At 34.4% G+C, this 15862-nt stretch overlaps 1 protein-coding gene across 1 annotated transcript; it reads left to right on the forward strand.

Annotated features, from left to right (window-relative positions):
- Positions 1-6164: 6164 nt before the first annotated feature.
- Positions 6165-13209, forward strand: LOC125780288 (ataxin-2 homolog; the record flags this gene model as incomplete). Its single annotated transcript, XM_049462271.1, is given in 2 exon segments — positions 6165-7477; positions 8425-13209. A coding segment is annotated over 1 exon segment (1131 nt), but the record flags the coding sequence as incomplete, so codon positions are not given.
- Between the last annotated feature and the right edge of the window lie 2653 nt (positions 13210-15862).

Genomic DNA, 15862 nt, shown 5'->3' on the forward strand with positions numbered 1-15862 from the left:
CACGCTTTCTTTTTACACGCATTTGAAGTTACACCGTTGAAAAAAAAACTTTTTTTTTTGTAAAAAAGTCGACGGCGCAAGACCTTTCGGAAAGTAGTCCGACAATTCAAATCTCTATTACCGAACGAAAGTCATCATTGGATAATTTGATGAATATCTCCAGTGATGTTACCGACTTTAGTCCAGTTCATCGAAAGCAATTGCGCTTATTATCAAGTAGCGACGAATAATTATGTTGCTATGTATATAAATATTTTTTCTCTATTTATTATTCATTTTAAGTTTTAATGCTCAATAAAATAAAATGTGTATGCATATCTGATATTTTATAGTTTTCAACATTTTTTTACACGGTTTTTCGAAGTAAATATAGTTCGTTATTTCATCTCACACGGTTTTCAGATGACATGGAACGTATCCCCCATTTTACTATAGGAAACGCTTGTTTTTTTACACGATTTTCTGAGGAACGTATCTACCGTGTAAAAAAAGAGTTGGGTGTAATCAAAATTGGATTCAAATACAAATTTTTCCATTTTATTTTACCATTTATTCGAACAATTGGCCCGACGCCTTGCCATAATAACGCGGCCCAGACCATGACACTTCCACCGCCGTGTTTAATGGTTTTTTGGTATACCTAAGGTTGGGGGCTTGACCTTGTGGACAACGTACGAATGTTTTTTCATCTGGTTTCATCCTATTTATCTTGGTTTAGTCGCTCTAAAGTACGTTCCTCAAAATTGTACTGGTTTGTCTCTGTAGGCCTTTGCAAATGCCAGTCCAATTTTGATGTGGCGTTTTGACAGGAGTGATTATTTTAATCGCTTTTAAGCTTTTCCTTTTTTGCTCATATCGCAAATAAACGCTCTCTTTTCCGGCATGCAATGTTTTCCCATTTTAATAAAATGTCGACGAACTAATTATTGGTTCGCAAAATTATATTAAAAACGATTAAAGAAATTAGAAGAAATATTGGATTTGGATTTGTGCTATTTATATGTCCATGCTTGTATGTGTATATGTATGTATGTGCCTACATATTCATATGTATACATACATACATATGTACATATATCATAAGTTTCTTTTGTTTTGTAACTTTCAGTAACTCTAAATTGCTTGTAAATCTTGTAAACATTAACGATATTAAAAAACAAATGGGATACGTATATATCCTTGAAAAGTATTTATCTATCATATCTATGTATGTACATATGTATATCTTCTTCTTCTTTACTGGCGAGACACCGCTTACGTGGTTATAGCCGAGTTAACAAGCCAATCGTTTTTTTCTTTTCGCAAACTTGCGCCAATTGGAGATTACAAACGAAGCCAGGTTCTTCTCCAGCTGGTCTTTCCAACGGAATGGAGATTTTTCTCTTCCTCTGCCTCCCTCGGCGGTTACTTCTCAATTGCCTACTCAGTCCGATGTAGCACCTGTTGGCAAGAGTTATTCTGCGTTGGATTTCGAGGCTGACATTGTTGTTGGTGTTGATACTGGTTCCAAGCTAGAAGAAATTATCTACGACTTCGAAGTTATATGTATTCCTTGCCTAATATAACTATCGATATATGTATGCACCTATGTACATACATACATACATACATTCATACATATACTTATATATATATCACCGCTTACGCGATTATAGCCGAGTAAAGAACAGCGCGCCAGTCGTTTCTTCTTTTCGCTACGTGGCGCCAATTGAATATTCCAAGCGTAGCCAGGAGGTCTTCCTCTGCCTCTGTTTCCCCCGGCGGGTACAGCGTCGAATACTTTCGGTTTGCAGTGACCATTCGGACAACATGACCTACTATTGGCGATATTGTTCTAGTACTGCAGAATGTTATTTAATTTGATCCGCATTCTGAGCACATGTATATGTACTTCATTTAGGTCTTTGCTTTATCTATCAGATAATTCTTCATTAACATTTTCTTTAAAGATACTGCCAATTTTATTGCCTTCTGTATTAAAAATTTCGTCGATTAACAAAATGTTTTCCGAATGCTGACTTGATGTATGTAAAACTTTATCAAAGCCATCGTTATGCTTTATTGGTCTTCGTTGCTCCCAAATAAGAATTTTTCTTTTCTTGTCCGTTTCGAAAGGTTCGCGTCTGGAATTTGTTCTAAAAACCTAACAAAAAACTTGGTTCGTAATACTTTTGTTAACGTTAAGAGGGGGTCCGCATATTGGAGGTATCCGTATCGGAGCGGTTAAATGATTTATTCGATAGTTTTGATGGTTTTAAATGGTTTCTGTTGCATTCATTTGCAAATAACTACAGTTTTTCTAATTAACTACCTAACAAAATGATTATATTGTGTCGAAGTGAAAATTGATGAAGTTGTAGCACATAGAGTCGCCAGAAATTTGTATAAAGTATGTCAATACCCACCTTCTTTTTGGTTTGGATTGTTCGATATCTACTTCGATTTTAATAAAGTAGTAATATACATTTTCAATCAAATATTGATATTACTGATGCAAAATTTTCCTAAAAGGTAGCTGAGAGTGAAACATGTACATTAAGGTGTGTCATTCTGACAGTGCCGGTTTTAACACTACCAGCGCCCTGGGCGAAATTTCTACGGCGCCCTCCAACTGCAATTCAAACCCATTCGAAAAAAGGGAAAACATTTAATGAAATAACCGTTTATTAAAAGAAATAATTATCTATTATAAAAAATAACCATTTATTACAAAAACACTAATAAAATTTTACTTTTCTGGCCTTTCTATCAGCGATTTCTTTTATAAGGTTGTCAAAGTCGATGTTTTCAGCAACTTCGTTTTCAATTGACAAAGTTGCTAAGTTTGTCAACCTAGATTGAGAAATTGTTGATCGAAGATAGGTTTTTATCAGCTTCAGCTTTGAAAAGCTCCGCTCCCCACTAGCAACCGTTACAGGTATAGTTAATAATATTCGCAATGCTATCCATACATTTTGATACAGTTCTTGTAAATTGCAATCTTTGATGAAATTTAAAACAAAAATGGGAGTAACCACATTTTTATCAGGCAAAAAGGATATCAGACTTACAAGTTCATCACACAACATACAACCATCTATGTCCGATTTAGAGTCTACAGTTAATTTTAATTGGAGATCGCTACAGAGCTTGACAAAGTCGGGTTTTTCTGGAATCTGTTTAATATTGTACAAAAAAGACCAAGATTCCGAGTACTCATTTAACTGTTCGAACCTTTCATTGACTGAAACTAATGTAGTATCCAAAAGACAGTTGAAAATTTCAACCTCAAATTTTTTTTCTGGAGAAGTTCTAGGGTCATCGCGTGCAATTTCACTAGCTTGACGCTTAACAGGTCGAATTCTTGTTGTAGCTCGAAATACAGGTTCAATTTCTAGTTCTTCGGCCAACTCCTTCGCAGTTAAAATAGCGCTTTTAAAGCCTGTATTTCTGTAGTCTTCCAAGAAATGGCAGCATTTTTTCAACATTTCAAGATCCATATCTGTCGACTGTAGAGATTTACTTACAATTTATTTGATAAAGTATGTCATACCAAGCAACCAATGAAACTATGAAGCTGAAATCTTTTAGCTGTTCGGCCAGAGTAGTAGCCTCATGAGACACTTGAACATCAGTTTTCTGAGTTTCAAGAGCCAAAGTAATCAAAGCATCATGGATAGTACCAATTTGATAACGGACTGCTTTAACACTACTTATTCTTGCTATCCAACGTGTGTCACTGAGCTTTTTTATAGTATATAGTCCCAAGTGATCGGTTAGAATTTTCCATCGATGAACAGAAGCTGAAAATAATGTGAACAACCTCTGAAGTACCCCAAACAAAGTGACTGATCCTACGGATGACTTAGCGGCATCGCATAGTACTAGATTGTAGCTATGACAGCCACACGGCACATAAACAGCTAAGGGGTTTATGTCGAGAATTCTCCTTTGAACCCCAATATTTTTTCCTTTCATATTCGCCCGTTGTCATAACCCTGACCTCTGCAATCGTTCAATTTTAGTCCGTATTTATTTAAAACATTAATAATAACTTCAGTCAGTCTTTCACCAGTTAACTTATTGACAGGTATAAATTCCAAGAAATGCTCTTTTACTGGTATTTTTTCATTATCGTCTGATAAATCAACAAATCGTAATGTCAGCGAAAGTTGTTCTACATGACTAATGTCAGGAGTACAGTCAGCTATAATAGAATAATATTTTGATTTCTTTGTGTGTAATATGATTTCTGACTTCACTTTTTCACCCATCATCTCTATTAATTCATTTTGAATGTCTTTTCCACAGTAGTGGTCTGAAATATCACCCTTCATAGCTAATCGCAAGTGCTCCTGCATGACTAGATCAAATTTGGCTAGTAGTTGTACTAAGCCTAAGAACTTTCCGTTATTTGGCGTACATATATAGTTTTTTGGAAGTACCTCTGAACGCCATATTGTTTTTGGCTAAATAAAGTGTGATATGCATCAATCTAGACAAAACATTATTCCATTTTGTAGTTTCCTTTCTAATCAAGTGTTGCTCTTGGCAGTCTATATGTTTTTCCTATTTTTAATCGTAGTTCAGCATAAATCCAAGAAAGGTAAACAAAAAAACTTTTAACATTTCAGACACGTGTTTACAGTTGTTATACTCTTCAGAAACTAAGTTCGACGTTGAGCTACTATCAAATAGTCTACAACAAAATCAATAAACTCGATCTTTAGAAACGGAGTAAATTAACCAACGGCGCAAATTGTTTGCAAAATTTTTTGTGAAATGGGAATGAGAGAAATGTCGGCCTGTATCATTCTTCGGATAAATATCAATGTGAGTTTACACTGGGCCACTAGTAATTATATGATCAATGATTTTGCCATTTCGAGTGATTGGCCAAGTGGCAGGATCCGACATATTGGCGACAACAGTACTAACGTCGTCTAGAATTTGTATTGGTTGTATATCACCAATGGAGTCATCCGGAGCAGCATTTGTAATTGTACCACAGCTCATCATCTCACTTTGGGAAACTTTGTCCACAATCTCTTCAACACAATCTTCAGTTATCTGATTTGACTTGTCAGATAGAGGCTCCGCTACCGATACATTAATTTGTATTCCAGATGTAGATGGCATATTCAGGTCTTCATTTTTTGTTGTGATATATTTATCTATATTCATGAACTTTTTTGCTCTCTGAAATTCCTTCTCTTTTTCTGCTTTCCATTTTCTAAAGGGTGATTTTTTAAGAGCTTGATAACTTTTTTTAAAAAAAAAACGCATAAAATTTGCAAAATCTCATCGGTTCTTTATTTGAAACGTTAGATTGGTTCATGACATTTACTTTTTGAACATAATTTCATTTAAATGTTGACCGCGGCTGCGTCTTAGATGGTCCATTCGGAAAGTCCAATTTTGGGCAACTTTTTCGAGCATTTCGGCCGGAATAGCCCGAATTTCTTCGGAAATGTTGTCTTCCAAAGCTGGAATAGTTGCTGGCTTATTTCTGTAGACTTTAGACTTGACGTAGCCCCACAAAATATAGTCTAAAGGCGTTAAATCGCATGATCTTGGTGGCCAACTTACGGGTCCATTTCTTGAGATGAATTGTTGTCCGAAGTTTTCCCTCAAAATGGCCATAGAATCGCGAGCTGTGTGGCATGTAGCGCCATCTTGTTGAAACCACATGTCAACCAAGTTCAGTTCTTCCATTTTTGGCAACAAAAAGTTTGTTAGCATCGAACGATAGCGATCGCCATTCACCGTAACGTTGCGTCCAACAGCATCTTTGAAAAAATACGGTCCAATGATTCCACCAGCGTACAAACCACACCAAACAGTGCATTTTTCGGGATGCATGGGCAGTTCTTGAACGGCTTCTGGTTGCTCTTCACCCCAAATGCGGCAATTTTGCTTATTTACGTAGCCATTCAACCAGAAATGAGCCTCATCGCTGAACAAAATTTGTCGGACGTAAAGCGCGAAACACATTTCGAACCGAACACTGATTTTGGTAATAAAATTCAATGATTTGCAAGCGTTGCTCGTTAGTAAGTCTATTCATGATGAAATGTCAAAGCATACTGAGCATCTTTCTCTTTGACACCATGTCTGAAATCCCACGTGATCTGTCAAATACTAATGCATGAAAATCCTAACCTCAAAAAAATCACACGTTATATTCTGACCTAGATGGTTTTTTTTTTTTTCAACGTTTTCAGACATTTTGCACTAATCAATTTTGTAAATCAATAAAATCTGCAACAAATTAAGTCTTTAGGTCCAATAATTTCTAAAAATAGATAAATACAATAAAATTTACAAATCAAACAACTTTAAACAGATTTAAATCGTATATTAGGTTTTTTATGCAAAAATAATTGAGTTATTATTCGTTTTTTTTTTTTCAAAAGACTTCGAACTTTTTTGTATGGAGCTTGGCATAAGCTAAAATTTTAAGTACCTGAAATGTCGTATTTTGGGGTACACGTACGCCAATCGACAAATAATATACATAATTACAAACAACAAATATTTTTTGACAATTTGTATTTTCTACAAAAAATTATAGGTATTGCAATTATAATAATATGTATAACCAATATTACATTTTTTAGAAGCCACTTATTTCTCCGCCACCCCACGCCAAACATTTAAACAAACAAATGTTACCTCTTTATTATAATAATTATACATAGATAGATAAAAGTACTTACCTAATTAAATAATCCGACAAAAAAAAAAAACAAATAAGTATATTCTTTTACACCATACAACTTTTTAGATAAAACTAATGTCACTCGATAGTGGAAACGGATAGTGACGAACATAGCATCGCAATGGAACATGGACCGTCTGGTTACTAATTCGCGTCTGTTTGTTTTAAAATAATTATTTTGTATGTGCACCGATTTTATGAATGCGAATGAGCTGAGTTTGTTACGCTTCGCTAAAATAACGCTAGCTCTTTTTAACCAAAAAGTTAAAAGGAGATAGACAATGTAATTTTCTATGATTGGGGATTCCCCGTAAAATGAACTCCGATTGGACAGATTGAATAGTGCGTTCCATTCAAGTGTTGCTAACTTAAAAAAATCCGCTTAATTTAGGGAATTTACGACTAAGCAGACCTCGAACCTGCGGCGCCCCTTTTGACCGGCGCCCTACCCTAACACCGCTACTGCATTCTGAGGCAACCTTTTTTTTTCAACTGAAAAACAGGCTCAAAACTTTAGAAAATGTGTAAAAAAAAGTCACTCAAAAGATAAGCTCTTAGTATTAATATTAAGAGGTGGCTATTTCAAATTTTCTGTTTTCCATATAAATTATGTACATGGAAAAAAAATTATTTTTTTTTTGTGGTGGTTATTGTGCAGAGGTTTTAATATGCACGAGACGGCGGCCAGTAGGGATGGTAAACTCGATTCCGATTCTACTCGAGAATCGAGTTTTCTCGTTAAATAATCGATTTTTCGAATGAAGAAGAAAATAACGGGTGATTTTTTTGAGGTTAGGATTTTCATGCATTAGTATTTGACAGATCACGTGGGATTTCAGAAATGGTGTCAAAGAGAAAGATGCTCAGTATGCTTTGACATTTCATCATGAATAGACTTACTAACGAGCAACGCTTGCAAATCATTGAATTTTATTACCAAAATCAGTGTTCGGTTCGAAAAGTGAAAATCCGCTTTTTTATCGACAAATTTTGTTCAGCGATGAGGCTCATTTCTCGTTGAATGGCTACGTAAATAAGCAAAATTGCCGCATTTGGGGTGAAGAGAAACCAGAAGCCGTTCAAGAACTGCCCATGCATCCCGAAAAATGCACTGTTTGGTGTGGTTTGTACGCTGGTGGAATCATTGGACCGTATTTTTTCAAAGATGCTGTTGGACGCAACGTTACGGTGAATGGCGATCGCTATCGTTCGATGCTAACAAACTTTTTGTTGCCAAAAATGGAAGAACTGAACTTGGTTGACATGTGGTTTCAACAAGATGGCGCTACATGCCACACAGCTCGCGATTCTATGGCCATTTTGAGGGAAAACTTCGGACAACAATTCATCTCAAGAAATGGACCCGTAAGTTGGCCACCAAGATCATGCGATTTAACGCCTTTAGACTATTTTTTGTGGGGCTACGTCAAGTCTAAAGTCTACAGAAATAAGCCAGCAACTATTCCAGCTTTGGAAGACAACATTTCCGAAGAAATTCGGGCTATTCCGGCCGAAATGCTCGAAAAAGTTGCCCAAAATTGGACTTTCCGAATGGACCACCTAAGACGCAGCCGCGGTCAACATTTAAATGAAATTATCTTCAAAAAGTAAATGTCATGAACCAATCTAACGTTTCAAATAAAGAACCGATGAGATTTTGCAAATTTTATGCGTTTTTTTTTTTTAAAAAGTTATCAAGCTCTTAAAAAATCACCCTATATAAGAGATATAACGAAGAACCCAATGTGAGCGTAGTGCTAGTTGTTTTTATTTAAACATACGTTGAAATAAGTATATGTATGTAAGTACATAAAAAATTGCAAACGTATAGCGCATTTGTGTGGTATCCAGATTCGATGAGTATTGAACAAAAAGCAAAAACATCAGCGGAACACGAATAAACGAACGTGTTGTCGGCGAACTTCTGCATAGACATATGTACTATATATATATATGTATGTATATATGCAAACAAATGAATGTATGTATCAACAAATTACACGTATGCATATTATTACACGCGGCAACTTTTGTTGCGGCAAATCTTGGTTTATAGGCGAGGGGGCGACGAGGAGAGGAGAATCGTGCCGAGTTTCCAGTGTTCAGCAACTCGCTTTGTGTTCTTATTCGTAACAGTTCGCTGCGACGTTTTTCGGCATTCGTGTTCTTTCTTTCGTAGTACATAGTTGCATTTGAGTATATTTTTTTTTGAAATTAATATTTTGAATATATGTATTTAAAAAAATTTAATTTCATCTTTTGGCAAGTAATTTGCAAATATGTATACAGATATACATAATATAATATAAATACTTTAGAAAATGGAGTATGGCGAAAAAATCGAATTAATTAAAGATATTGTGAAATGTATGGAGAAAGCCATACAAATTGATTCAGACGATAGTGAAAAGGGTGATATATGTGAAAGTCTGTCATATAATCTTTGTTTTAATTTTGAATTATAAATAAAATGTATTTCTTAATTTACAGAACTGATTAATATATGTGATAGAGTGGCCCAAATACCTATAAGGAAAAAGAAACGACAATGGGTTAAAGTAAAGTGAAAGAGAATGAGAAAAAAATTCGAACAGAGTTGCGCAACACAAGTTGCTCGTGTGCAGGTAATGGGCGACAGCAAAAGAGAATCGCCCGAGAATTAGCAACTTTTGTTGCCTCGTGTAATAATAGACATACATGTTGAAATATGTATGTATGTATGTATATGTATCGTATTTACAGTTCTAACAGCGAAAGCACAAAAGCATAAAATAATGAGCCCAACTGTGTACATACCTAGATATAGTACTATATAATTCGGACATATGTATGTATGTACATGTGACCATACGCATGTAAATTTAAAAGACCAGTGTGTAAAAATTCTGGTCAAGGCGGTTTAGCTCTGCCATGCAGTATAAAAACAATGAATATACGTACATATATGTATACTACATATGTATGTACATACTACTCGTACATATATTTTTATAGAAACAAGCTAAGAGATTATTTCTTGCCTTTGGCTTACAATAAAATCAATTTGCAGAAATCCGTTCAATTTTAACATTTCTTGTATGATGGATCATTCATCCGTATATTTTTTCCCCAAATAATCAACAAGTATCTTTTGGGTAGACTTACATATATGAAGTATACATATGTACATACATGTACTTATTTTAGAATCCTAAAAATATTTGGCTGCCTAACCTGCTGTAGTGTCGTAGCGTTTGGCTCAGTCTGCTTCAGCACGTAAAATTGTAAATGCGTTTTTTACAAAACTGCTGCTTTCATATAGGGCAAAAATATCCTCGGATACAATCGGCTTCATATTCATGAGGATCACTTTCTCCCAACGAGGTTTTCCTGATTCCGAAGGTAACCTCAGCAGACGGCATTTTGTATCAAAATATCAAACACTAGTCCTGAAATAAAGAATTCGATAGTTTTATCGTTTCTCCTAGAATACTACATATGTCAAACTAATGCCCTTTTAAGTACCTCTACGCTGGCCTAACACTTTAAAATCTGCCTCCCAAACAATTAAAATTATAGTTCAATCTCGGACATACATAAATATCAAAATAATTATTATTACCAATTATTGCATAACCATACTAGTGAATTTTTTCTGTGGAAAATACACATTTTGTTTTATTAAATATACACATAAAAATATAACATACATACATATGAGTAGAAAACTGTTTTATGGGTTTGTTTCCATTTCAATAATTTACCCTATTAACATTTGTGCGTACTTATTTAATAAATCCCACCAGTATGCCCATAATACTGAGTCCTGATAAAGTAAAATCTGATAGCATTATTTATTAAAATAAAATAATTGACACACAATAACAAACTAATCTATTGGTTTCAGTTGTTAAAGTTAACTGAATACAATAGAGATTTAAAGTATGTCAAGTTTAAACGTACATAGGTTGAAAAATCTAAACTATATAATAACGGAGAACACAAAGAATTTGAATAATTCACAACCGTAATAAATTTGAAAAAACAATTCTGAATTACCTATAATGAAGAATTAAATAGAAAAACTTAAGTATTACATATCGTCACCTGAAATGCAAAATAACGTATCATCAAAAAATTCGAAATTGAGTGTCTTATCGATTACGCTTCACCACTTCAAATTACAAAGATAATATTACATATGTTCAACATTTTCAGGTTCTGCACTCAGATATAAACCAGTTTTAACCAATATTAAATTTTGTTTTCACTCCTATTCTGTTTTATTGCGTGTTTCATTCATGCCACTTTAAATTTCTGAAAATGTTGTTACGTTATTTTGCATTTCAGGTGACGATATACATATATGTACATATGTACATGTTTATAAAAAATTCGGTATAACCGAATTAATTCTCGGAATTTTCAAAGATCAAAGCCAAAGACTTAGAATTTCCTTAATTTTCCTAATATACCTACAGATCTTATATACTGATTTACACGGTATAAAGTCAAACAAATTACCATAACCGGGCTGTATCAACTCGATATTTTCGATATGGTCAAATTCTTGTAAAAAATATGCAACGAAATCAAATGTATGCCGAATGTCAATGTGTTGACCAAAAGTAGGAACGGTTACGCGTGCGGATTCACCTATATTGTGGAAAGGCGAAACAAAGGTTAATAGGATGGGAATAAATGACGGAGTATTTGTCCACCATTCTAAGGGCGTTGACAATAATTATGTCACAGTTTTGGTATTTTTTGTTTTTTTTTTTTTAACAATGAACATTTTAATAATAATTTAACATATACTTCTAGTAAAATCGCTTTCTTGATTGCAATATGTTATTTGTTGCTTTAGCTCTGTTATTATTTTTTGTAATCATCTTAAGAATTTTTTGGTATGGTTTTAGAACAGACAGCTACCGGATTACTATTAGTTTCAATAGTTCGGCTTTAACTCATATTGTGTAATAACAACAAAATATTGGAGTAGGATCAATGCAGTGCCCAAACTTTAAATTGAAAACAAATTTTGTATGTATGTATGTACATATTTATTTTTAACTTACTTTTCAGATATTATAACCTAATTAAAAAGAATTTAAATAAAACTGCCCGACAAGTCTAGCTGGTTAATAACAGTAATTTAAAAAAATAATAATGATAAATAATAATATAACAACATCGAGAAGATACTTAACGCAAAAAAGCTTCTGCTAAAATGTTGATGTCTTCCACATTGTTAAAATTTTACATTTTGCAAGAAATTATTATTTGTATTGTCGTAAGAGCTTCAAAACTTTAGTGCATAAATATAATAAATAATAACAAAAATAAGCTATATTCAAACTTAATAAGCACAATATCAGCCCTCAAGTTAGGCGGTTGACATGGTTCGTTTAAATGTCTCAGCTGCTCCGGAACAACACCCTCCGCAGCTTAACACATATGCCAATAATATTTCTAATAATAATGGTCAACAGAATGTTGGTGCCGGAGCTCTTAATAAGAATATTTCTTCGTCTTCATCATCGACATCGAGTCTAAATAGTAACGCTTCCTCATTTGAACCGCATCATAATCAAATACAGCATCAATTTCAACATCAGCTTTTACATCATCAGCATCAACAATATAACACAAGTCAAGTTCGTCAGCAACGGTCCACCAACAATATGTTAATGGTTGTACCACAACAGCAACAAGTTCAACAGACACATACGACACAGCAGCAGGCTCAATATGCACATTTGCCTTCGCTTGCATCTCAACATCAGCTTCCTCAACAACATAGTTTTACCCATCATGTCCACCATCAGACTCCATCGCAGTCTAACGGAGTTGCTATATCAATTCAACAACACCAACATAAACAACAACCACCACAACAGTCACCTTCGGAAATTTCAACATCGTCGCTGCCAGCATCACCGCCTCTAATTCAGCAAACAAATACAGCGTCTCAAAGTGCGCAACTTGTGCAGCCAGTCTGCGCTATACATCATCCACAGCAGCATCAACAGCAATTTGCTTTGGTGGCTGCCATGCATCAACATTTAACAGCCGCGACTGGCCTCGGCTCTTTACCACCACAACATATGCATCTGTCTCATGGTCCACAAGCACAACCACAGTCCGCATCACTACAGGTGCAAGCGCACACGGCAACTTCTCAACAACCTCAAACTACTCAACATTCTCAGCTACTTTTAAAAGAAAAAAATCACGATAGTGGATATATTGCTAATAGCGGAGGTGTAGCAAATCAAACTACCGGAAACAGTCCTGGGGCATCTTCCACCGAATCGCCCACCAGCGGTGCTGGGACTTCCACTGGCAGCAGTGGGTCCACAACTGCTGCCGCTCAACGTGCACCTTCCACGCCTGGTCAATTATTTATACAATATCCTGCCGATTTCTATCCGGCAGAGTATTACATTACGCCGAATTCACACGATAGCATGTGTCCACAACACCCACATCATCATCACGCGATGTGCGCAATGTCAACGGATTATGGTAAGCTAACCGAGCATATGGATTTTCAACATCATAGTAAATAAAATATTATATAAAATATAAAAAACCTTAAAAGTTTAAAGCGTTTATAAAGGCGACGGATTTACGAGTACATTGCATATTTATTTCCATATTGAAAATACAGTCGGTGGTTTATAAATTCACGCATTACATGATATTTATATACATATGTACATATGTATATATATACCATGATACATACATATATGCATATCTTATAGCTTTGTTCTAATGATTATTATAAATATATTCATGTAAATTTGATCATCAAAAGAGGTTCAATGAGCTTAAAATGCGCAGACACTTCCCCGGTGACGTAAGTATGTACTTACATACATATATGTACATATGTATGTACACATGTCCTACTATATAATCTATTCGCAGCCGGTTATAATGGCTTGAATATAGAAATCCTACTTGAACACCTAACACTGTAACGAAATAGATTTTCTTATTTCGTTTAAATAATCGTTTCAAGATTTTCTAAGGCTTCAGCTTTCACCGAGGGCGTTAGACCGTTTGCTCTATCCATTCAGACAATAAACATATATAAGTATGTACATACATGTACTATATGCATGAAATGAGAATTTCTCCTCTTCTTAAATAACGAAGTCCACTTATGATTACGTCAAAAACTTTAATCGTCTCGCTATCAATACCTTGAAGTGATCAAACTATGTATACATATACATACATTAGGGTGTCTTATTTCCCAAATTTATTTTTGAGTCTGCAGCACCCTCAAAATTTTTAGTAAATGCCCTAAAAAAAGTATGAAACTCATATGAGCTCTTAATATTGATAATAACCCGTGCCGCAACGACGATTTATTTCCCATATAAATAACATGAGGTTTTCGTACTTTTTGCAATTAATTTTTTCTTTGCGAAACCAATTGATACATGCTGCGGCACCGAATTATTTTTGTAGGAAATTGAACGTTCTACAAAAAATTTCTCAGAAAAAAATCACTCTCGTCAAAGTTATTCAAGGTCAAAGTTGGAAGTTTTTGATGTGAAATTTGAAACAGATATCACTGACTGACCAAAAAAAAAATATATTTCGATTTTTTTTGAAAAATTTCAGAGAAACTTTGTAGAACGTTCAATTTCCTACAAAAATAATTCGGTGCCGCAACAATGTATCAGTTGGTTTCGCAAAGAAAAAATTAATTGCAAAAAGTACGAAAACCCCATGTTATTTTTATGGGAAATAAATCGTCGTTGCGGCACGGGTTATTATCAATATTAAGAGCTCATATGAGTTTCATACTTTTTTTTAGGGCATTTACTAAAAATTTTGAGGGCGCTGCAGACTCAAAAATAAATTTAGGAAATAACGGACACCCTAATATACATATATATCTGTTTGTCCACCCGGACATGCGACAACACGAGTGAAAATTGAGATATCTTAATAAAACTTAGTAGAGTTCAGACATTTATTGACTTAGATCAGTTGCTCTAGTCTTGCCTGCCTCATTATCAGTTCTTGCTATGAATATCATAAATAAAAATTGAGATCCGTGGTATAAATATTTTTTGGTATTCAAGCTACTTAGGTCGATATTACAAATTAATGTAATTCGGGAAACTTAAAGTAATTACTGTTACAGTAATTCAGTAAACAATAATGTTTGCTACTTTCTGAATATGAATTGAAGGTGGCATATAACATTTTTTTGAATAATGCTCAGTCTTTATTAAATAAAGGACATTTTAAAATTGCGAGTTTAAGTATGACTTAGTTTTCCGCCACACAATAATTATAGATATAACAAGTAAGAAAAGACTAAGTTCCGGTGTTGGCAAAACATCATATTAAAAATATTTTGTAAAAAAATTCAACATTCATTATATACATAACTTATATTGAAGGTCATATACTCACTTAGTTTAATAGCAAAATTCAACTTCCCATCAGCGAAAATTATATTAATATCATGTTCAAAGGAGATATGGGTCATATAGACTCAACAGAAGAAGCTAAATTTAATACTTATATTGAGTTGATATGCAAAACGGATCGGAATTGATGATTCCCCCAATCACCCTTAGGAGAAAAAAATTATTACAAGAGGTGTCGAAAAGATTTATTCTAAATTTATACATACTTATGTTATAGCTTGAATGATTTGGGGTATTCACACCCAATATTATTATTATTATTATTATTATTATACATATTATTAAGGGCGGATCCATGCCCACTTTTTTAAAAACACAAGTGCTCCTCGTTATTGCTATTCCTGGTACCAGCTTTCGTTTCGTAATTTGTGGTTTAGTTCTGTCATTTTACACGTTTTCGCCCATCAACCAACCCGTCCTCCGTTTTTATCCACAGAAAACTTATACAAAATTTCGTGACGATATCTCAATTTTTACTCAAGTTACAGCTTGCACAGACAGATGGACGGAAGGACAGACAGTCAACCATCTTTCAGCTCGTCACGTCAACCTGGTCATTTATATATGTATATGTATGTGCATATATAACTCTACATATATCTATCTCCATTTGGTGTTACAAACATCCGTTGGGAAACAAAACTATTATACTCTGTGGCAGCATGTTGCAAGATTATAAAAAGAGATGTTATTTCTTTATAAGTTCGCATACCACTGCTAG

Source organism: Bactrocera dorsalis, unplaced genomic scaffold, assembly GCF_023373825.1.
Source record: "Bactrocera dorsalis isolate Fly_Bdor unplaced genomic scaffold, ASM2337382v1 BdCtg413, whole genome shotgun sequence".
Lineage (NCBI taxonomy): Eukaryota > Metazoa > Arthropoda > Insecta > Diptera > Tephritidae > Bactrocera > Bactrocera dorsalis.